Consider the following 24,849-nt stretch of genomic DNA (forward strand, 5'->3'; position numbering starts at 1 on the left):
AAATCAACATTCTAATTAGCAAATTGTCTAACTCCATTTTAGAGAATCTTGCATTTGTACGAAAAAACAATTATTTCAAAATTTATTATGAGTTTAATAAACAATTTAATATCTAATAGAGATATAATATTTTGGTTTGGATCATTCGAATAATTTATAATCGGACTATTGCTACATCAAAATGTTAAAAAATTATTCTCTAAAAAATAAAGAGTTAGACCAATTGCTAATGAAACCGTCGAAATACATATTCACAATTCTTGGCGGATCTCAATGAAATTTAAAATACTCATCAGTCAAATATTTCAGAAATTATAGTAATCCAAAATATTGGAAAAATAAAAACTATCACGTTTTCTCTGTTTCTTAACTTTTGAATACGATTATTGAATTTCTGTAAAATGCATCGGAAAGTTAAATAAGCTTTAATTTCTATATTTATTTTTCCACCTCGATGAAAAATGATCTATTTTTCCATTTTGATGGAATTTTACTTTTGCATTCGTTTCAATAATTTTGCAAGTTTTTGGTATTTCTGAGAAATTTACTTCCATTTTGGCTGCCGAATGGTTTTTTTTTCTTTTTACAATTTGTTTTTAAGACAGAATAGTAAAAGTCTGTGCTCGTAAAAATGAGTAAGTTTTATTGTTTTAGAGGCTTAAAAACATCTATTTTTTATGTTTTTCTTAACTTTTCATTGGCGAGTATATTTTTACGACCCTGATAAAGTTGAACTTACACGTCCAGTCTCTATTCCCGTTTAACTAAATCAATAAAAAACAATTCTAAAATAATTAAAAAATTTTTTAAAGTACTATTTAATGATTGATAAAAACGACAATTTTTTTTTTTTTTATGAATTAGAAACTTTAAAAATTTAGTTTTTACCCGAGTAAACGCCAAGAATGATTCGAGTACAAGATTAGAAGCTATTGTCGGAAATGCAAGAACGTTCTAAATTAATCAACGTGCCCCACTAGTGGAGCTAGTTGATGACTTAATGGCTTGATAAAATAATCTAAATGTAAACTAAAATTGTAATTAACAAGCAAATATTTTTTGATTATGATTATTACATACTTATATTGTTATATTAGATTATTATATCTTTGACAAAAAAAAATTAAAATCTAACAAAATTAAATCTTTTCAATATTTTGATTATTATTTTACTTTTTTATTTTAAAATATATATTTCAGAATAGTACTAAGCAAATAAATATTAAGTAAAAAAAATTCTAGTTATTTTTTTTACGTCGGGAAAAAAAGCGTTCTCTATAACTTTATCGGAGCCCCAGACGGTGTTTTGTTGTAGTTTTTGAAATATTTCGATTGCACAACGTGCCCCTACGATCAACTAGCCGCACTTTACCCGACTAAAAACTTTTCAGCGTTTTATCATTGGGCACTGTTTTTCTTTTTTGGAATAATTACTGAATATTGTTTATTAAAAGTTTATTTCTTTTTCATATTGAAGTTAATAGACATCTGTAAAGTTCAAAGAAATCTTTAACTAATAAACTCTGACGAAGAAAATTAAAATAGAATTAAAAAAAATATGTTTTTAGTATTTATTTTTTTTGTTTTACTATAAATTTTTTTAATATTTTTCGTCATCTTTAACAATTCGCTATCCGCTAGTTCACATAATAGAAATGTGATTCCTTATTCTTATTATTAATTTTGCTCTCATTTCCTTATTGAATATTTTCCCTCAATAGCATCAAAAATTTTTTCAAAAAATTAAAACTTTAACAATATAGAAAGCCATTAAATATTTTTACAATTTAGAATTCTAGAGTTGATAAATAACTGACTCGCCATAATTTCTTTACGTACTGAAGTAATTTAGCGTAATTCATGTTTGGACAAACATTCATTGCCGTTAAAGTTTTATTAGGAGTAGTCACGAGAGTTGTATAATGCCGGATTTAGCAGTTATTAACTTCAGAAATCGTAAATGGACCTCAAATGACTTAAGTTGTTAATGAAGCGTTAGAATTATTGTTAGAAATGTTTTCTCAATTTTCTTTCAAATTTTAAATTCAAGAATTTATATACTAAGATAGTAAATTAAAAAAAAAAGATCACTAGTCATTTTAAAAATAAATTCTTTGGTTCAACATTATTTATTTCTTGTTTATTGGTGTACACCAATACAATCTTTTTTTAAATTCACTCATTATTGAAAATATGAAAAATTTAGATAAATTACGAAACGTTGGAAATATCCTAAGGGTGTACAGAACATTTTCTCCTATTATCTCAAAGCACCTTTATTTGGAATGGGTAGCAGCAAGTAATTTTTCAAAATTCATTATTTACATCCATTTTTATAGAACGTTCTCATGGCACCTTGATCCCATTAGAGTATATAACTATCCATTCACCCTCATGGCATCTATAATACGATTATTCTATATTCTATAGAGTAATAAATCTCGTTTGAATATAAATTTATCATAGATTTTTATGAATATCGAATATAACTAAGTTTTGTAAAAAAAATTTATAACATTTCAGTACTGTAGAATTTTTTTATAGTTGAAAATAATTTAATTTTATAGAGTAAAGAGATTTTTTTATTTTTCGGTGATGTTTGATAAATTGTATTAAAGTGAAAAGCAGTCATATCAAGATAGCAAATAACCGTTTTTAAAGCTCTTAAATTCTAGTTTTCAGATTTTTTAGTAAATTAATTTTAGAATCGATAAGAAAAAATTTGAAAATTTCTGTTGCTTTCTTAATTGTTGTGAGCAGTATATGAGTTTAAAATTTTTCCAAGCTCACATTAATCTTCTGTTTCATGTGATTTTTTAACAAAAAAAAATTATTATTCTTCTTTGAATACCAATTTAATTGTTGTAATATTTTATATAAAATAAAAATTTTTGCAAATAAAATATTAAATATACGTTTGATGTAATCTTTTAGTATAAGGTAAGGTAAATCATTAAATTGCCAGTTAATTCAATAATTGTGACGTACGGGCTAATAATGTGATAAAAAGAATTAAATAATCAATAATGTGCAGGAGATTAAATGTTCATTTACTATTATTGAAATCACAATGGCTTGGGATAATAAATGATGTAGATTAGTTAAGTGCTTTAAACTGAATGACGCATTTTATAAATTTTAAAAAATATTGTTCATTTTAATGGATGTTACATGGATATTAACTTCAATAGATTATTAACATATAAGCTATCATTATTGAGCATTACTGCAGAGTATTACTTTTAATTTAATAATATAATCGAATGAATTTTACTTTTTAGTGATTTTATGTAGATAATAGGTTAAAATAATTAACGGTTCTAATACAGCATTGATAACTTATAGGCCATTTTATATAAAGTCAATGACGTTTTGTAGATGATCTCCTTCGTTTTTTTGTAATTCGAAGTATCTATGTAAATTTTTACCTCTCTATTTCAACGCATAGCGAAATTGTCAAAATTAAAGAAAGATTTTTAAAATACTCTTATTTTCTACAATAATTAATATACTCCAATTTTATTAATATTTTTTTTTTTTTTTTTAATGTATTTTTTGAAAAAAATATCGAAAATTGAGAAAAAAATTTCAAGTCCAGTTTTGGCTATTTTGAGCACGAAAATTGGAATATATTATGGAACCTCTTCGATTTGTTCAAAAAAATTTATAAAATTCTACGTGAAAAAATAAAATTTTTGAGATACAACCGAAGATGATGGGTTGGGAGTAACTTTGTATCAAAAAATTTTTTTTTTCCTAATTTTGATTTTTTTTCCGTTTTGTGACTACAATAATTGATTTTAATCATGTTATAATAAATAATTTAACTTAGTATTGTATAATCATGAATAGAAGAAAATTTGGCTTAATGATTTTTTAATCAAAATATAGTGAGCACATAGTTTGGATATTTTTTAAATAATTAAAAAAAATAATATTGCTACAGGATAAATTATTGATAATTAAATGTAAAATCTGACGAAATAAACTTATGGAACCAATAACCTATTCAAAACTCTTCCAAAAACTTTAAATAAAAAATTGACTATTGAATAAATGATTTATAAAATTAAGTTTTTTTTTTTTTCTAGTAGCTGCAATAAATTTAACGCAATAAAGTAAATAATCAAAAAAAAAAAAAAAAGTTATCAAATTTAGAAATGATGAGATATTATATTTACTAACATATAGTATAATTAAAGGTAGCGAAACGAGGTACTTGAGAAAAAACTTGTCGAAACTTTTTGGAACTTAAATACGCTGATTTTTTTTCCTTTTTTTTTTTTTTTTTTTTTTTTTAATCCCATTCAAAGTAAATAGAAAACATTTTTATGAGAAAAATATTCTTGTTATTAATAATTTTCTGCCCTCCGACCGGAAAGTGGCAACTTTTTGGCCGCTGCGCTAAATGAAGTTGCCACATTCCGGCTACGTCGAATAGAAAAATAGTATACATTCTATTTCGGCTTCGTCTCGGCCAACAATTACATGTGATCTGAGACTTTTCTTATTTTACTGGCTTAGGTATGTAATATACTATTTCAAAAACTAAAATTGTCGAAAAAAAATAAAAGTTTGTAAAAAATTTTTCATTAAAATCATTTTGACTGACGTGATAACGTTAATTATTGTAAAAATGAAAAATTAATAAGCTTTGTCAGTTCTAAATGGTGTCAATTGATGATAAGAATAATTTTTTGTTATTTTGAAAACCTTTAAAAAAAAATTTTTTTTTAAGATTCCCGATTTGGTTTTCTCTTTTATACTAATTTAAATTAGATATTAAATATCTAATTCATAATTCCTTTTATTTGTTCTGGTCAATTTCTTCGTTTATCCTTTTCATCAAAGTATTCGAAGTTTTATTCGAATATGAAAATTTTAGATAGAAATAATACTTGGTAATAAAATAATAAATAAAAGTAGGTAAGAAGGTAAGTAGATTATAAAATTGGTATTTACCGGGTGAATTGACTCGTCTATTGCCAGCATTGATGATCTGTAACGTCCACCGACCGTCAGCTTTTTCACCCCAGAAATGTACACTCAGGAATGGCCAATCATCGAAATTGGAACTGAGTACGTCTCTTGGTCGTTCAAAAAGTAATGTTGAGGTAGTGCCCATGGGTGAGGTCAGCAACAGGCGGAGGTTTCCTCGAGGGAAAAATCTTAATGACACCTATGAGAATAATAAAAAAGATCTATAAAAAATATATCCTCTTTTTTCAATAAATTTTATTGACACTTTAATATTTAATAGTAATTCTTTTTATTTATTTATTTTTTTAATTTTTTGCTAAAAACCTTCGGCACAATAGAGATTTAAAATAGATAACGCGTTGGAAAATGGTCAATTTGTAGAGTAAAATAACGCGATCTTTTGTGGCATTGATATATACAAGCTACAAACGTACACGGCCGTACACATGAATTTACTATTATGTTTGTTTAGTGTATACTACAATGACAGTTTCATTGTAGATTAATGTTTCCATATATCGAAATATTGTCAATCACAAAGCGACATTTGAGTGTAAAGTATTGGATTTATTTTACTCTGCATACTGTTTTTTATTTGTTGGTATTATTATTATTATTATTTTTTTTTTTTTCCAAAAAGCTATTATAGAAAGTAAATTTTTTTTTTATATTAAATTTTACTATTTCTAAAATATCATAAAACAGCTCCATTGGCACCTGGGATATTACTTTCTAGATAGTAAAAAAAAGTCCTAAACACATTTTTACATTAAATGAATGAATATTTTATTGTTAACTGTACATATTTTTTTTTATAGAAAGTGCATCAAAAAGAGTACAGCAGGAATTTATAGAAATTATTATAGTTAGCTAAAAAATTTGATTACTACAGTATTATCGTTAGTACTTTTTGTATATGTATTGAATGATAAAGTAACATTCGCCGTAATTTTAGAATTTACAATTTCGTTTATTAATGCCAAGGCTCAGGCTAAATGGCAATTTTAAATTACATAGTAAATACATTTGTTACATAAATAAACATAATTTTGACCTTCTATCCACTAATAAAAAAATTTCATTGATTAAAGAGAAAAAATTCTTGATCTAAGAAGGTTATTGTGAAGAACTACACAGTAAAAAATTTTGCGTCATTGCGTCAAAAAATTTTGTGTTAAAAATTTTTGTGTTAAATATTTAACACTTTTATATGTAAATTTAACATTTATTGTGTTAAATTAACACAAAAAAGTGTTAAATTGACACAAAAAAGTGTTAAATATTTAACACAAAAATTTTTAACACAAAATTTTTTGACGCATTGACGCAAAATTTTTTACTGTGTATTAGATCATTTTGAATCAGAATAATTCTTAAATTGAGAAAGATAAAATTTTGGCAGCATTAAAATTTTATTGATTATAGATATATTATGAAAATTATTTAAAGAGATCTAGATAGGCTATACTGATAATTTTGTTTGAATAAATGTAGAGTTATGAGATGATACTTGTCAGAAAACGAGTATGTAGAATGCAACGAAAAATGGAAGGCTATAATCATCATAAAATATGTTACGATCGCGCGATTCATGATGTCAAACATGAAAACGTGTTTTATTATTACAAAATGTTTGTGCTTTTTTTCCTGTTACTATTTTTATTGCTATGTACTTTTTTTAGTTTATGAAAAACATGATTGTGTGCTTATTATTGTACAGGTAATTTAAATTAAAAAAAAAATTTTGAATGTAATAAAAACAAAAAACAAATTAGGAAAACGGTTGACCCTAAAGGCCATCCCTGCAACTTCCCGCTCATTCCATACCTTAGCAATTAACATTTTACTTATTTTGTTTTTGAGCTCTTTGAGTTAAAAAATATAATTTTTGTGTTATTTGGAGCTCTTCGAGCTCAAAAGTCTGATAGGACTTTCATAGAACACTATTTTATGAATTTTCAAGCCGCAATAACTTTTGAATGAATTAACCGATTTTCTCGCGGTTTACGGCATTCAACGCAGTTTTTTGAGCTCTTTCAAGAATTTTAAAGCATGAACTGGTTAGATTAGAAGCTTCATAGAAATTTTGAAAAAAAACATTTTTTTCGACCACGATATCTCACGAACGTGATTTTTTAATGTTAAGAGCTGATTAGTTTTTGGAATCAGTCGGTAAACCCGTTTAAACACACATACACACACTGACATACGGACATACTGACCTACGGACATCGCAAAAACATTCAGGGAAGCTTCCTAGGACCTCATAACGTCAAAATCCGTTGGAAACTCGATTTTCGAAAAACGGAGTAAAACTAATAACTTCTCAACTTTTTAAAATTTTCTATTTTCTGAGCGGGAAGTTAAAAAAACAAATTAGTCGAAAAACTTTTTTTGTTAATTATGTAGTCTAAAACTTGGACGTGATAATTCGATTTTTTTTTTTTAAAGATTTGTTTCGTCAAAAGAAGAAACGGTAGTGAAAACAGCCTTTATTATGTTTTTTCAATCATCAGAGTTCGAGTTTTTATACGCTATTTCTGATTTTTGCCAAATCAAATATTTCAATGTAACAAGTTAATTCTAATAAAATACGTAAGAAATTAATTCCGTACGCTTCTTTTAAATAAAAATCCAAACATTTACGCTTCACTAATTAATTAATAACTTTGAAGAGTTTATTAAAGTTGAAAAATTATCTGTTACATTGTAAATTAAATTTCTTTTAGTAAATATTCAATAAGTTCCGCGAAAGTTTCAAGCACTACAAGTAATGAACTCTTTTTGATTTTTTATAGTAAACTTTGCTCATACATAACTTGCAAAATCCGACTGAATACTCTGACTAAATTGTATAACTGGCAAATGACTTCATTACATGTTTTCTATATTACATACAATTAAAAAAAAATGTAGCTATAACAATACTTCGAAATTTTTCTGAATACAATGTTATAATTCAATTTATTCTCTACTTTAATTAAATGTTAAACATCTTTGATGATCTACTATTTTTAATGTTGAATATAAAAAATTTGACATAAAAGAAATAAGAGAAAAGATAAAAATCAAATGTCTCGAGGCCATTTTTCTTACTTTATCCATTTTTACCACGCTTTGTTGCCATTTTTTTATGGTAGGTATTATCTTTTAACATTATCTTTCAGTCTATGATACAGGAGTATAAAAAAAAAAAATAAACCAAAAAAGTATAATAATAAATTTTTCAAAACACATAAAAGTACACATTTTCAATACCTATATAGTAACAAATTATTGACACGAGAGATTTTTATTTCTGGATTAGCATTTTTTTTTGTGTTACGGCTAGATCTCTTTTAATTCTTTACTAAACTGAAAAGTTCAAATATAATATTAAAGCTTATGGTTCCTGCTATTGACTAAAAAAATGCAATAAAAAAAATGTATTTAAAAATCCAGCACTGTGTCGATAATACATTTAATTATGTTGAAGGTTATATAAGGTGCTATCAATTAGCCACCTGTTTAAATAACATCATAGAGTTTGAATTTTGCACATTGTATACGAAATTAAATCTATCTCGTACATCAATCAAATAAAATCGATAAATGTTTTATAAATGGAAAAAGAAAATTATACTATATTTTAAAATGTAATCTTTACAGAATATGTAAAAATTATATAATCAGAAACTGTAATTTATTTACTTTTTGTTTATAAAGCGCCACGTTACAGTATAAAATGTAATTTTCTCAAAAAGTATTGAGCCGAATGAACTAAAGTGTTTTTTACCTAATTTGAGTAAAGCTATTCGTTTGTTTGTCTATTATAATAGAGGCAAATATTTAATACCGGAGGCAGATATTGATATTTTCGTTATAAAAATTAAAAAATTTGAATAGATCATTTTAACAAATTCTGGAAATTTTTTTGCTAGACAAAAATTTTTTTTCTTTCTTTCAATAGGGGAGGGGGTGGGCAAAATGGGGTACTTAAGAAACCGTTATGATTTTAAGGACTTAAATACGCTGATTTTTCTCGTTTTCAGTCGTAATTGAAGGAAAATAATCAAATTTCAAGTTGCCGTAGAAAAAAAAAATTTTTTTTTTTGCGGGCAAAATGGGGTGCCCCCTGAAAAAGTAAGAAAAAAAATTTCATCATCCGAAAATGAAATATCGTTAAAAAAATAACATTTTCTTATCGATAAGTCTACAAAAGAACCCAGAGAGAGGAACAAATCTCCCAAAAAAGAGACATTGTTAGTTGGAGCAATATACTCCTAACAAAAATTGAGGTAGCAAAAAAAATTTTAAAACTTTGTAGTAATTTTTGACGGGTTTCGCTTGAGTAAAAATAATATCATGCACTCTCTTTCTTGGTTTAGGGATTCAGGAAAATTTTTTCAAGTTGAATGATCTTGTAGGTCTAAAGATCTTACTTTTTAAATTAAATATCTCACAAGCCCACCAAATGATTTTGAAGAAATTGGCGGCCTCTGACACAGTTTTCTAAGCATTGATAGTTAAATTATGACATCAAAAATTATCCGAGAATAAATTTCGAAGTTATTTGAAAAAGACATTCTTTTAGAATGGTTAATTTACACAGAAAGAAAGGTTCACTTGAGCCAAGAAAATATTTTTCTTCCTAATTATTTCCTTGAGCGAAAAAAAAATTTCCTTTTTGACACAAGAAATTTCACTTATTCCAACAAAATTAACTCTCTTGTTTTAAGAAATATGTATCTTGAACCAAGAAAATTTATTTAAGTCAAGAAAATCTTCTTGTTTTGAGAAAATTCAGCCTCTTGCTCCAAAAAATTAAACATAAAGAAGTAAATTTTCATTAATATTTTTACTGATTAACATATCAAATGGGAAGATCAAATAATGTTGAATCATTTTTTTTCATTCAATATGTATAATTGCCCGCTAAAATAATATAAAATGGGTATCAAATATTCAAGAGAAAAATTTTCTCAACGTGAGAAAATTTTTTTCTCATCTGAAGTAGGTGGCACTGCTTCCCTAAAGTATCTAAAAATCTTGATCAAATGTAAAAATTTATTGCATCAAGTATTTATGATAATTTGAATTAAGAAAAAATTACTTCCACCAAGAATAGAATTTCAAGAAAAATTTTTATTTCGGGCAACACAACTTCAGTCTTCCTTCAGGCACCTGAAAATTTTCTTGAGCCAAGAATTTTGTTCTCCAGTCAAGAAATTTTTCTTTCTGTGTAAGATTTTTCTTCGACACATTGGAGGTTTACACTCACATACACACACGCCGACAGATATCCTCGTAGGAATATTAAGAACTAGTTCCTAGGACTTTAAAAATGTGAAGATCAGATTAGAACTTGATTTTCGAAAACTGGCATGGAACCAATGACTCCCCGATTTTTTTTTTTTTTTTAATCATTCATTTGTAAAGCGAGAACTTAAAAATTTAGAAAAAGTAATCGTAGATGTGAAAAAAAATTTATTACGATGCACAATGACGATAAAAATTACTGTAAGAAAAGTTAGAAAAAAAAAATTTTTTTTTCTTTTAAATTGTAGAAAATGACGTTAAAATATATTTTAGGAAGCTGAAAGAGCTTTTTGGAAAAAAAAAATTTTTCTTACGAAATTTTGGGGGTACCCCATTTTGCCCCCCCCCCTCCCCTATATGATGAATATTAGTCTTATTTCTATATTATAATTTGACCATTTATTATTTGATCATGATACTGTTTGCTTAAAAACATGTATAGTACAGTCTGATGTCGGTATTCAGTCTGGACCAGTGGCAACAAAAGTCAATTGAATAAATCGCTTTGTTTATTTGAAACACATGTAAAATGCACTAAAGGAAGTTAGTAAATCAGACTGAATGTAAATACTGTAAACACTGCTGAAAAAAATTAAACTAGATAATTTACTTTTGGCACTCTCTTGCGGCCTACATGAAAATATAGTAAATGAATTTTTTTAGTTGATAATTAGTTTTCTACCCCAATCTAGCTGCATTTTAGTAATTCTATCTTATAACTTATAAGATATAAGTAATCTAAACTAAAATAAAGAATAACCAAAAAATTAAATCAATCTCAAAGACTATATTGGTTGTACGTTTATTAGTAATTTCTTTATAGTAAAGTTTATTTACTTGAATATGTGATGGGTTCTGAGCTAAGGCAGTTTTACGCGCGAACATTACGTTTTTATTTATCATTTTGTTATTTTTTTTTTCAATGTTTAAATTTAAAAATTAAAGAATCAATTTAAGAAAGACTATTATTTTCGTACTCTTGCCAAGTTTAATGATTTTTTAATCAATAATTACTTGGTCAAAAAGCGTCCCAGTATCTTGTTCAAAATTTGAATACAATATTTGAAACTACTTTCTGTCAATATGTTAAGATTATTCTTCAGAATAAGTTATAAACGTTCATATAAAAAAATATCAGATTTAGTTAATAACTAATGCATACAAAATGCTTTTGATTTAGTATACTTTAGAATAAATTATTTAAAATAATCAATGAAAAAAAAGCTCACCTTGCACTGAACATGCTCTAGAAAACGGACCTCATTAATAGTCCCAGCGCAGCCACTTACGTCCATGTAAACACTGAGAGTATAACCAAAAGATGAATCTATAGATCGCTCCTCATTGATCTCTTGAGATTTGCAAATATGCTGAGGCGGCACATTTGTCCATTGTTCAGCAAGATTGACCATTGCGCCCGCATCCATTAGCCCATAGCCAAACTTATGCGAAACTTTCCTCTTGACTCCGTTGAGTATCCATCCAGTTTCTTTTTCGAGTGGTCCAGATCTTGATGTTAACACAACTAAATATTGCATATCTCTCCAAGTTAAACTTGGATTAGCTTCGAGTGCTAGGGCAGCAATACCAGCAGCCAGAGGTGCTGACGCTGATGTACCAGTATGTTCAACGGTACAAATATGATCGGGCCGTAATTTACCGTCCATATCGACAGTTGCGACACTTTTATCATTACCGGGAGTCCCAGATGAGTATGTTGATGCTAGTGTTGAACTACACTCTTCTAGGTACCAGGGTTTATATCCCCCCTGTGTTGCACTTGATATTGACAATGTGAAAATACTATTGGTGTAACCGTCACAGTTGCATGAATCTGTATGACGACCGCCGTTCCCTGACGCCCACACAAATATTGAGCCTTTTCCTTTGCGGCCCTAGAAAATGTCAATATACGCTTATGAATAACGTTTGATTAAATGTTTACAATGAAATTTTATAGTCATACTCTGCTGCATAGAATACACTCCGAGATATCAGAATATATTCATGTCAATAAAATGTATCAGACTCTCGGTTCTAACATGCATTTCAACTCAACGGAATAAATTGATCAATAGTCAAATAACATCAGAAAATTTAATAAAGCATGGTTACAGTGACTTTTTGTGCTCGAAATTTTTTTAACATCCAGTGTTGACATTTCATGAATTTTAATGTGATTCTGGAGAAATATAAATTTAAATTGATTTTATAAAATTTTTATCAATTATATTATCATAGCTTTTTGATTTTTTTAATAACGCGAACTTGAAATAACATTTTTTAGAGTATTTTGATTTTTGAACTATAAAAAATTGGAAAATCAAGTTATTGGTTAATTTTTTTAAATGTTCTTTTTTCCAGCGCATGTCATGATTTGTAAATTTTAATATATAAATTGAAGAAATGTACATTTTCAAAAATTTTTACTTACAATTTTTGTGATTAAATTTTTTTCAAAAAATCACTTTTGATAATTTAACAAAAAAAATATTTTAAATGTCAATTTTTCGATTATAAAAAAATTAAAAGAGAATTGTCCGAAAAAATAATCCGAACAAAAACAGTTTCACTGTAAAAAAATCGCAACAAATCCACGTTCATAAGACTATTAAGAAAAAAAAATTTGTTTTTTTCTTTACAAAAATATATAAAATAAAAAAATTAAAAAATCCAAGTAACCGATATGATTGTTTATGATTTTCGGAAATAAAAAAAAATTTTGTTACAAATTTAAAAATTAAAAAAAAAAATTTGGAACGTATTTAGTGTGCGCGGTTGCAAAATATTTTACTTTTAATGAAATTCGTAAAATCTATTTACTAGGACTTTAAGAAAATTGAAATATATAATTTATAACAAAATTTTTTTTAATTTCCGAAAATCATAAGTAATCATATCGGTTACTTGGATTATTTAATTTTTTTATTTTATATATTTTTGTAAAGAAAAAAACAAATTTTTTTTTCTTAATAGTCTTATGAACGTGGATTTGGCGCGATTTTTTTTTACAGTGAAACTGTTTTTGTTTTAAATTATAATAAAAATTTACAATTGGTACCAACTTAAGTCTCGCGTTGGTTGCATTTTTTATAGCAAACTATCCCCTTGAAACTACAGTTTATGTAAAAATAATTCTAGCGCACCCTGGCGGGTGTAGATGCAAGCTGTGAAATATATTTTTTTAACTGTAGTTTCCCATCTAATGAAGGATTACTATGCATTCTCGAATTATTTAGTCTGTGGCAGATCACTTTGCCCATCGAAAAAAAGTCAGGATCGAAATTTTTGCGTTGCTATAGTTTGTGCTGATTAAATTTAATAATTTCAAGTAGATTAATTGTTATAAGTGAATATAATTAATTAATAGCAGTCAAATAAAGTATGAATTACTGTTATAATGTACAATTTAGGAAAAAAAAGTACCGAAGAATTAAATAAAATTTTGCAACCTCAAAATACCGTTCTGCTTACAGTAAACACAGTCGGTAGTCTGGCGCTCCGTTTACAGCAGATTTAAACGGAACTTGGCGCCAGATTCTACCGAATCTTTGGATTTATAGGTTATTATAGAAGAATTAAATTGAAAAAAAAATTTTTTTTATTGACTTCTTAGCTATTGAATAGATTTTGAAATTTAATTAAGTTTAAGTCTTAATTACTTTTTGATACCCGCCAGACTTATACTCGAATCAGATAATTAGTTTTAGTAGAGAAAATAGTAATCGGTTAAATAACTTTTACTTATTAAATTTTGTGTAAATACTTTTTAGATCAATTAACCATTTCGAACAATAAATAATCATTTTGAAAATATTAATTTTCAAAAGCATTTTTTTCCCATGATATCGATAAATAAAAGTGAAAATTTCTTGTTTGTAACGAACGATAATCAATTCTTTTTTGGATACGACTATTTACCTGTTAAAACAATGGTAAATCGAAGTCACGTAAATGTTAGTCCCTTGTATTCAAGCGGGGTAGATTTATCAGGACTTATTCACGTATGAATAACAAAATCTATTATTTTTTCATGAACAAATATAGAATTAGTTCGTTCACTCATTACATCAAATTTTCACTCTTGATAAGAATATTTTTCTTTCTCTACGAATTTTTTGTTTAACTGCATTGATCAATTTCTGCATCATTGAACAAAATTCATTTTAATTAAAAAGTTAAAAAGTTTTCAAGGGATTATGTTTTACAAAAAAATGATACATTAGCAAAATAAAATACAATTCTTTAGTGACGAACTTCAAAAATAAACATTTTATACTTCTTCATTATTTTAACCATCCGTTACCTAGAAATATATGAAATTTTAGTGATGTTTTATTCAATATTTGTTGTTCATTGTTGAATGTTGTTTTAAAGTTAATGTTTTTGATTATTGTCTTTCAATATTTACTTTGTATATTTATATGGAAAAAAAATCAAGCCAAAAAACCAATCAACTATTGGTTATAACAGTTATACACGGAGAGAAATGGATGGCGTTTAACACAATGTCAGTATGGTCTCCAGACCGATACTAAAATAGTATGTGTAATATTGCAATTCAGTATTGTAACGAGTCCCATAAGTATGGCGTTATTTACTATGTAGTATAGTAATGGTGCAATTGTATTTTTTACACGTATGCATAGCAGGCTTGGCAAGACAGTATGGTCCTGAGACCCATATTACATTGCTGATGACGCAATGGTACTAGCGGTTCCCGCTATAATTTTTGGCGTGTTAAGCAATTAAACTCTTGTGTTACCATCAAAACTACACTGATGGAAGGATTTGTTTTTATTTAATAAGCTTTATAAGCTGTTAATAAATGATTTCTTAACATCATAGGATTTAATAAATATTTATTAAAAGTTAATTAATTATTTATTAAATACGATTTATTAAATGTTAATAAATATTTTTTAACAGTTAACGAATATTTATTAACAGTTAATAAATATTTATTAATGGTTATTGAATATTTGTTAACTGTTAAGAAATATTTATTTAAAATAAACAGCAAAAATAGCAATTTTCTTTTGACACTTTTTATAATTCTATAGCTGAAATACATGATAATAATTCAATTCACTAAATAAATTAACGATTTCAATATTTAAAAATATAAAAGATAATTATGAGCTGTGATAGAATTTGGTATTTTATAATAAACGTTAATATAATGTAACATAATTAATGCAAATAATTTATAAAGATGATTTTTATTTATAAACAATCTTCATATCATATGACATTGCAAGCGAACCAAATTTACTCAAAAAAATATTTATCAACTGTTAATAAATATTTGTTAACTATTAATAAATACTTATTAACTATTCATAAATGTACTTTCCTCTCAAATAAATATTTATTAAGTGTTAAAAAATATTCATTAAAATTTAATAAATTAAATAATTGTCTTCAAACAAACTAAATTATTATAGTTAAAAAATCCTTCTATCAGTGTATATAAAGTTAAAGACCCAGTTACTGACACTGGCCAAGTTATTGACACTTGCAATTTTATTTTAATTAAATAAAATAAATCGACTTTAATAAATTAATAAATATAATTTTTGAATTATAAATTTTAAGATAATTGGTTTTTTGAGAAAATTTTATTTTTTTAATTAGAATAAATTTTTTTTTAATAATTTCTTTCATATTTTTAATAAGACAGATATAAATACTTGTAATTTTTTAATTGATTGTTGTTATTATTTCTCTTCACTAAAACCAATTCATGTCAGAGTAAAAATAAGAAAAAACAATCATGTCATGAAATAGTTAATATCATTTTTCATTTATATAATATATTTCGGACATAACATTCGTCTATAATTAAATAAACATTGTTGTTACTCCAATGGTGTTGTAGCTAATATCACAATATTAGCTAGATCTACCTGCCAAAAGAATTGTACATACGGCAAGCCAGTATGGGCCTGACGGCCATACTAGCATTGCGGTATCCGCGATAACTATCGCCAATGTTACCATTCCCGCAATGGTCGAATCATCTATGTGTACAATTTAATAATGGACAAAAATCTTCGATACCATACTGTATGGCGTTCTCGCCCATAGTGGTATAGTGGTATCTACCATCCATTTCTCTCCGTGTATTATTTGAAAATAATAGAAAAGTGACATCAAAAAGTTGTATAAAAATTTTTTTATTCAAAACTTTTATTTTTTTTTTTAATATTTTATTTTTATAAAAATGTTTTTATTTTTTCGTTTCTTGACAATAATGTAGAAAAATATTTTTGTTACTTGTTGTCAAGTTGAAAAAAAAAATGAAAGATTTAAATAATAATTTGATAAGATCTATAAAAGTTGAGACAATGTAAAGATGAAAAGAAGAATTTTTGATATGTTGTTAATCGATATTAAATACATATAAAATCATTTTCTGCAAAAATCTGACGAAAAGTTTCTGATTAGTTAATTATTAATAACCGGACTGTTAAAATATAATCTACAGTAAATATTAGCCGAACATATTTATTTCAAATAATTTTGCCGAACCTAATATAAATGAAAAAATGCAAAACATTTTGTTGAAGGTGTTTGTTAATATTTTAGCAGAAAAAATGATTATTTATAAATAACCATGAGTAAAAGCACTTGCGAATAAAAAGAAAAGCAATAACATAAGCTATATGTCGTGTCCGATGCACCTTAAAGTTTACAAAAAGAATTTTTTAATTACAATCACACACATATTTTTCAAATTAAGTCTTGAAGTTTTGTAGTTTCTTTGAAAAGTGTACCACAAAACATAAACATAATTAATATAGAGACTCGCTTTGCTCAGTTTAGTAATTGAGTCGTTTTCTTAATAAATATTATATAAATAAACCTTTTTGTGTTACACTTACACTAGTAACTCCATAGATAAAAGCTCGTCTTGCCAGTGGACCGGGGCCATCGACTGTCTTACCATCGTCCTCGGGTCCCCAGGAGGCTGAATATATATCGATGTGTTCGGGATTGAGACCTAAAGCTCTTGCCTCTACAGCATCATTTACCGGTCCGTCAAGCATTCGCACTCCTGTAAATACAAAATTTAAAATATACTTTCATTTCAATATATTGATTTCTCATGTTTTTTGTTATCTAGTGATATTGATTTTCGTTCTCATACAGTTTCATTATTTACATTGTTTGGTTTGAGAGCTAGCTGTATGGATTCATTTGGAAATACTGCACCAAATGATTCCATAGTATTGAATATATATTAGATGATGATGCCATTGATATCCAGAAATGAAAGCGAGAATTGATACAAGTGATGTGATGAATATTAATTTCATTTACTAAATATTCAATACATTGTATCCTTGATTTTCAACAAGTATAACAGTAGTAATACATAACTTGATTTTCAAATAAATTATATATTTTCTCTTCTTTTACTAAAGACTAGCAGTTCGCCCCGGCTTCGCACGGGTATTTAACAAAAATTTTCAAATTATTCATAATATAAGATAGCCTATGTCACCCGGGGATAGTGTAGCTTTCCAACAGTGAAAGAATTTTTCAAATCGGTTCAGTAGTTTCGGAGCCTATTCAATGCAAACAAACAAACAATCATCTTTCCTCTTTATAATATTAGTATAGATAATAGTTTTGAATTTCAATTTTTTTACAAAGTATAGAATAAATTCACTGCATTGATAGAATTTATTCACTGTTAATGAATTCATTTATCTGGAAAAAATTTATTTATCTACTAAATGTAACTAATTTTTTTTTTTAATTTTAATAAATTTTTCAACTTGGGAAGAAAATTACATTTATTAAAAGTTAGTGAATATTTATTAACATTTAATTATTTTTTTTTTTTTGAGTACAAGTATTTTGTTTATGGCACAATGGTGAGATCATTTAAAATTAAATAATGATATAATTATTTATAATAGAAATACGAGACACTAACAATTTTCACCACAAAAAAAATTAGAAAAACGGTAGACCCTGAAGGCCATCCGTGCAACTTCCCGCTAATTCCATACCTAGGTGCATAAAACTGCACTAATGATATTTTTGAGCTTTTCGAGCTCAAAAATACAATTTATGTGTTATTTTGAGCTTTTCGAGCTCAAAAGTCTGATAGAAGTATCATAGAACAATATTTTTTAAATTTTCAAACCGCATTAACTTTTGAATGAATCAACCGATTTTCACGCGGTTGGCAGTATTTGACGTAATTTTTTTAGTTTCACGAAGAATCTTTAAGTTTGAATTGATAAAACTAGGAAATTTGGAGTAATTCCAAAAAAACACTTTTTTTGGTTTTCTTTCGTTCATGATATTTCTTGAACGAATTAACCAATTTTGACCGGCTTGACGGCGATCGACGTAATTTTTTCATGCTAATAGCTGATTAGTTTTTGAAATCGATCAGTGCAGCCGTTTCAAAGTTATTCCAAAAAATGTCGGAGTTATGTCAAAAAAAACACTTGTTTCCAAATATTTTATCGAGGATATCTCTCGAACCAATCAACCGATTTTCACGTTTTTGGCGGCGATCGACGCGGTTTTTGAAGCTCTGAAATTATTCTATATTATCAAAAACGATCCGAGAAGAAATGACGAAGTTATGTCAAAAAAACACTTTTTTCGGTTTACTTTCGTTCACGATATCTCTCGAACGAATCAACCGATTTTGACCGGATTAGCGACGATCGGCGTGGTTTTTCAAGCTTAAGGGCAGATTAGTTTTTGAAGTTTATCGATAGAGCCGTTTAAAAGTTATAGGGATAGTCAGGGAAGCTTCCTGTGACCTTCAAACGTCGAGATCTGATGAAAACTCGATTTTTGCAAAACGGGGTGAAAACAATAACTTCCCGATTTTTGAAAATCTTCGATTTTCTTAGCGGCAAGTTAAAAATTTATTATTTATTAGGCTGAGTCTATTGATACGAGTACTGGGCAAATAATTCATTAATATTAATAATATAGGTACTAAATAAACATAAATTATTCGTCCGATACCCACGAGTAAAAGAATACGTCCGTATGAATAGTCACTGCGAATTTATTACATCCATTATTTTATTATTTAGTTTATTTTTTCTATTTTTAACTTCCCGCTTTGAAAATTAATAATTTTAAAAAATAGGAAGTTATAGATTTCGGTCCGATTTTGAGAATACGAGTTTTTATCAGATCACCACGTTTTGAGGTCCTAGAAAGCCGTTGCGACTACTTCCGCAATGTATATGTGTATGTATGGATGTATGTATGTGTGTAAATAAAATTTTGTCGTACGATATCTTAAGAACAAACCAACTTATCAAGATGAACGGTGTTCGACAAGGCGTTCGAAACTGTTCATGGAGACTTTAAGCTGATTAGATTTTGAAGTCAATCGATGGAGCAATTTCAAAGATATTCAAAAAATAAAAACTAAAAAAAATTTTTTTTTTGTTTTTTCGAAATAACTTTTAAAATATTTGATTAATCAACTGCAGCATTCAGAGACACTCTTTTAACTTAAAAAACTGCGTCGAATGCTGCCAAGTTAGTCAAAATCGAACGAGGCGTCCAAAAGTTATAGCCATTTAAAAATTTCTAAATAATTGTTTTTGTGATATAACTTTTAAATTTTTGAGTTGGTAGAGAAGCCAATAGGAATCCATAGCAGAACCAATAGGAAGATTTTCAAGCGTTTCAAGCTCGAAAAAAACTTGAAGTTCCAGGGATGGCCTGTTGGTCGACCGTTTTTCAGAATTTTTTTTTATAAAAAATCTATTAATTAAGCTGATTTAATAAAATTCTTTTATCTACTGAAGTTATGGGATAGTAAAAAGTGTCAAAGTAAAATTTTTATGCTCACTTTTTAATTAAGAGAATTAAGAGAATTAAGAGAATTTATTAAATGATTTACTAACTATTAATTAATATTTATTCAATCATTTAATATTAAAAACTCGTTTATTAACAATTAGTGAAACTTATTGAATACTAAAAAAATCTTCTCATCGATATAGTAATTTAATTTAATATTTTTCAATTAATATATTTCTTGTCATTTAATTAAAATCTGATTGACAAATAAAAATAGTTTCTGTTAAATAGAAATGTACAATCAATAAGCAATTTATTATTTTTATAATTGTATGTAATTTATCAGACATAAATTCGATTGATTTGGTCGAGTTCCAATTGGTTAACATTCCACCGGAATTACTCGTATTTTAAAAAATGTTTGATTAATACCGAACAATCTTGATCGCCAGTAAGTTTTATTTCCGAGAATTCATTGATATTTACCGAACTCATTTCATCAGTTAAATACGTTTTCAATTTGAATGCTACCCGACTAGAAATTTCGTGAGGCATTGCCGAAAAATCAATTCGGGGCAAGTTTGGCTTTCCGAACTTTGGCAAGCCTAATTCACGCATTATTAATTCCACTATAGGTAAGCCAAAGTTCGGCACTGCCGTAGTTTTTCCGAGCTACGCCCAAATTCGGCAAACCGAACTTCGGCAAATCTTTGGTAACTGTGATTTCATGCAAGTCAGGCATACCAATAGTATGTCAAACTTTGAACTGCCGTTGATTTTCCAAGCTATGACCAAGTTTGGCAAACCAAACTTCGGCAAATCTTCGGTAACTGTGATTTCATGCAAGTCAGGCATACCAATAGTATGTCAAACTTTAGACTGCCGCTGGTTTTCCAAGCTATGACCAAGTTTGGCAAACCAAACTTCGGCAAATCTTCGATAACCGTGATTTCATGCAAGTCAGGCATACCAATAGTTTGTCAAACTTCGTTCTGCCGTAGATTTTCCAAGCTTCACCCAAATTTGGCCAACCAAACTTCGGTAAATCTTCGGTAACCGTGACTTCATGCAAGTCAGGCTTACTAATAGTATGTTAAACTCCCGACTAGAAATTGTAGTACGAAATGCCGAAGAATTAGTGAGGGACAAGTTTGGTTTGCCTAATTTAGGCCTGCCTAAGTTGCACCTCATAAAAACCAAGGTAGGCAGAACGAAAATTGGCATGCCGAAAATATTCCAAATTTGGTTTTGATCCTGAAACTGTGTGGCATTGCCGAGGTCCGGCATATTATGGAAATGCCGGACTGATTTGTAATAACGGTAACCATAAATAATTGTTGAAGTTTGGCTTGCCAAACTTGGACGTAACTAGGAAAGTCTCATGGATTCCTTAAGTCTGATATATTATGGGAATGCTGAACTGGTTTCAAGTAACGATAACCTGAGTTTTGCCAGCGAACTTAGCTTTCCGAACTTAGGCTACCCCAATTTGAATTTTATTTGTTTTAAATTAGACAAGCCGAACATTGGTCGTGCTTATAAGTATCTTGAGGCACGAAGTCGCTCACCATCGGCGTAGCGTCGCGTATAGTATGGTATAGGGCTCTCGTTCGACATGTACGATTTTTAATAATTAATAATTACTATTAAGGCGAGTGTGTAGTAAAGTTAAGTGTTATGTGTGACTAATGTATCTAACTCCTACATCATCTCCTTCCCCCTTGACTTATCAAGTCTACCAATCAAAAAAAACTTCTTCACATAAAAAAACGCTCCAAAAAATAAAAAAACAAATTACCGAAAAACTAAAATTAAATAATAAAAAATAATATTAAATAAAAGCAAAAAAAATTTGTTTTTTTTTTATTCACGAAATATTTGAAAAATTTAGTCCTAAATTCCATATTTATACTTAAAATAGTAAAAGTAGATAAAAAAATAAGCATTTGTTATTATTAATTTTCGCCTGATAATAAAAAAGCTAAAATCCAAGAAAGAATTAAATTTGGATTCTTCCTTGCGAATTTGGTTTCCGAAATGCTGCCTACTTAGGTAGCCAAATTCGGACCGAATGAGGTTTAGATAATCACCAGCAAGTGTGGTTTCCAAACTGCAGCCTAACCAGGAAGCCAAGTTAGGCTGAGCCTCGCAACTGCGTTACATTCCAAACTTCGGCCAGGTTTGGATGCCTCACTTACCGCAAGTTTGGAATTCGGCATGCCTTACTTGCAGCAAATCACTGCCTCACTGAAATTTCTAGTCGGGTAGATGATTCGAAACCGGTGAATATTTTTTTTATTTTCTAACCCTATATTCAATTTTCTCCGGATATAATTTGATTGAAAATATAAATCACATAATTTACTACAAATTGAATGAACTCTTAAGGGTAAGGAAACTTTTGAATAAAAATAAAATAAAGGTAATATAAAAATTACAATGTAAGTAGAAGGTCTATGATAGTCATTTAGCTGTTGTTAGCTAATTGCGCTGTCAACTACCGTCTATAATAGGCAGAGAGACAGATTAATATCAATAATGATCGATGTCATTAAAATGATTTGATTGATATGCAATCTGTTGGAATACTTGGACGTTTGAATGACGTGAGAAATTACCTCCAATGCTGGCATTGTAAGCAACTCCTACGCCACAATATTGGTTAAAGGCTACGGCAGCCACTTCGCCAGCACAACGAGTTCCATGTTTATTATCTCCGTTGTCACGCGGCATCGGGTCGTCGTCATTGTCGTTAATGTCTGTACTTGCTTCGTGGTCGTAGTTGAGTGCAAGGTCTGGGTGATTTGTTTGAATTCCATCATCTAAAATTGAGACAACCACTCCTTTTCCGGTGTAACCCTTTTGCCAAGCGGGGCCAAGATTCATGTCAAAACCATCTTTTGCTCCTCCATTCTGTAAATTATACAGCAAAAAAACCAATTTATTCAGGTAAATGGATGTTTTTTCGTTAATGATTAATAGATTCAAGTAAATTAGAAAAAAAAAAGTTTAAAATAATTTTTTAAATCATTCAGACAGAAAATCTAACCAAGTTTACTCGTTGAAAATTTTAAGAATCAAAAATATAAAGTTCTTAACAAATTATGAAGTGAAGGGTGTAGTCTAGTTCGTCGGCTAAAAAAATAGGCGATTTTTGGGAATTTCTGGTGAGCTTGTTATGAAATAAATGTTTAATTTTTTTCAGTTTTTTTACAAAAAATTCGTACTCAAACGGAACGCCATAATTTGGAGGCAGGTCCGCTCCTACACGATATCTCAGTAACGGTTTATGTGAAATAAAAGAACCGAAGTGTTTTAGATTCGGTATGATAATTTCTACAAAATAAACTATTGATTTTAATTTTAAACAATTGTTGTGAATTTTAAGTCACAAAAACCGAAAAAACTAAAAGAATTTTTTTTTTTTTTTTTTTCTAATGTTGTTTGTAAAAAAAATAGTAAAAATCAATATTTTAAAATGATTGTAGTATATTTTGTGAGTATTTATGTTTAGAATATGTGGTCAATATTTCAGAAGGATCGGCCCACGGGTTCCGGAGAAATCGTATTTAATCTGCGAGCCTCCGCTTGAAATAGTTAACACGTCCCCGGGAATTCTTAGATACATATACGTTCAAAAAATGTAAAGAAAAAAATAATCGAATTTTCGAAAGTGACCAACTAGAATTCACCCTTAATTGTTTTTAGGTATGATAACAGTTTGTCCCCAAAATAATTTTGATGGATCAAGATAATTTTTCTTGAATTAAGATAGTTCTTCTATACATTTAATGAATATGTGAATTGTTTTTTTTTGTTTATTGTGAAAAAATGCTTAAAAACTTATTGTCATTACATTATTTAATGTTTAATCAGATATGTTATTGATAGCGGATAATAATTTTTTATAAGAAAATTGTACTCCAAAAAAGTTTATACGTTTAACAAAATGAAAAACAAGGCGCGTTCGTTTGTAATTCGTTGTACTTTTTTCATATTGTACTAATCTACCACATAAAATATACTTTGACTAAAGTTAATAGTAAGAAAAACGGATCGAAAAAATTCTCTCGCCGAAGATTTATTTGTGATTTGAATTTACGAATGTAATCATGATTAAATTCCAACGTCATTGCTTCTGAATAACAACATTGAAAAAGAGAAGATTTTTTAAATCAAACGAACGTATTGTTTTTCTTTTTTTTCTTTTTTTTTTTTGGTCTATAGACCAGGATAATTTAATTAAACTAATGCATCCAATTTGACTTTACTTACCAGGTACCATTGCTCTTTAAAAAGCGGATCCGTAAATAAATTTTGCAGCGGTGCACCTCGATTACGTTGATGGTGTAAAGGCGGACGTTGTCTCGATGTAAACTCGTCAAAGATGCTTGGATAATCACTGAAGCTAAAAGAAGATGGGATTTGGTAGTCACGTTTTTTCCTCCGTTTCTCATGTTGTTGTTGAAACCACTGTACCTAAGATAATAAATAAAACAACACAAATAAAACGAATGAATTATGTTGCCGAGTTTATTAAATAAAATTTAATTGTACGCTGTTAATAATAGAACAAAAAAATAAACACGTTTTTGTGTCCTTCTATTTTCTCTGTTCTGAGTCCACTTGGTGGCAATAATTTATCAAGTTTAGTTATCAACAGAGTAGAAACATGTGCACAAAGTTGGTTTTGCGAGAAGTGGATACCGTAGGTGGATGAATATAAATTATTGTTCAATCTCGTGAAACCAGCTTTAAATTTACGAAGCT

General features: G+C 28.0%; 1 protein-coding gene across 2 annotated transcripts in view; it reads right to left on the bottom strand.

The window, feature by feature from the left end:
* LOC123258558 (furin-like protease 2) overlaps positions 1–24,849 on the bottom strand; it is a 344,896-nt gene that overhangs the window by 5,215 nt on the left and 314,832 nt on the right. For both annotated transcript variants that reach the window (XM_044718641.1, XM_044718642.1), the window contains exons 4-8: positions 24,355–24,558; positions 22,698–22,992; positions 17,166–17,338; positions 11,508–12,173; positions 4,963–5,179 (exon numbers count right to left, since the gene is read on the bottom strand). In XM_044718641.1, the coding sequence (XP_044574576.1) occupies positions 4,963–5,179; positions 11,508–12,173; positions 17,166–17,338; positions 22,698–22,992; positions 24,355–24,558 (1,555 nt within the window). The remainder of the gene's footprint in view (positions 1–4,962; positions 5,180–11,507; positions 12,174–17,165; positions 17,339–22,697; positions 22,993–24,354; positions 24,559–24,849) is intronic.

Source organism: Cotesia glomerata, linkage group LG2 (assembly GCF_020080835.1).
Source record: "Cotesia glomerata isolate CgM1 linkage group LG2, MPM_Cglom_v2.3, whole genome shotgun sequence".
Taxonomy (NCBI): domain Eukaryota; kingdom Metazoa; phylum Arthropoda; class Insecta; order Hymenoptera; family Braconidae; genus Cotesia; species Cotesia glomerata.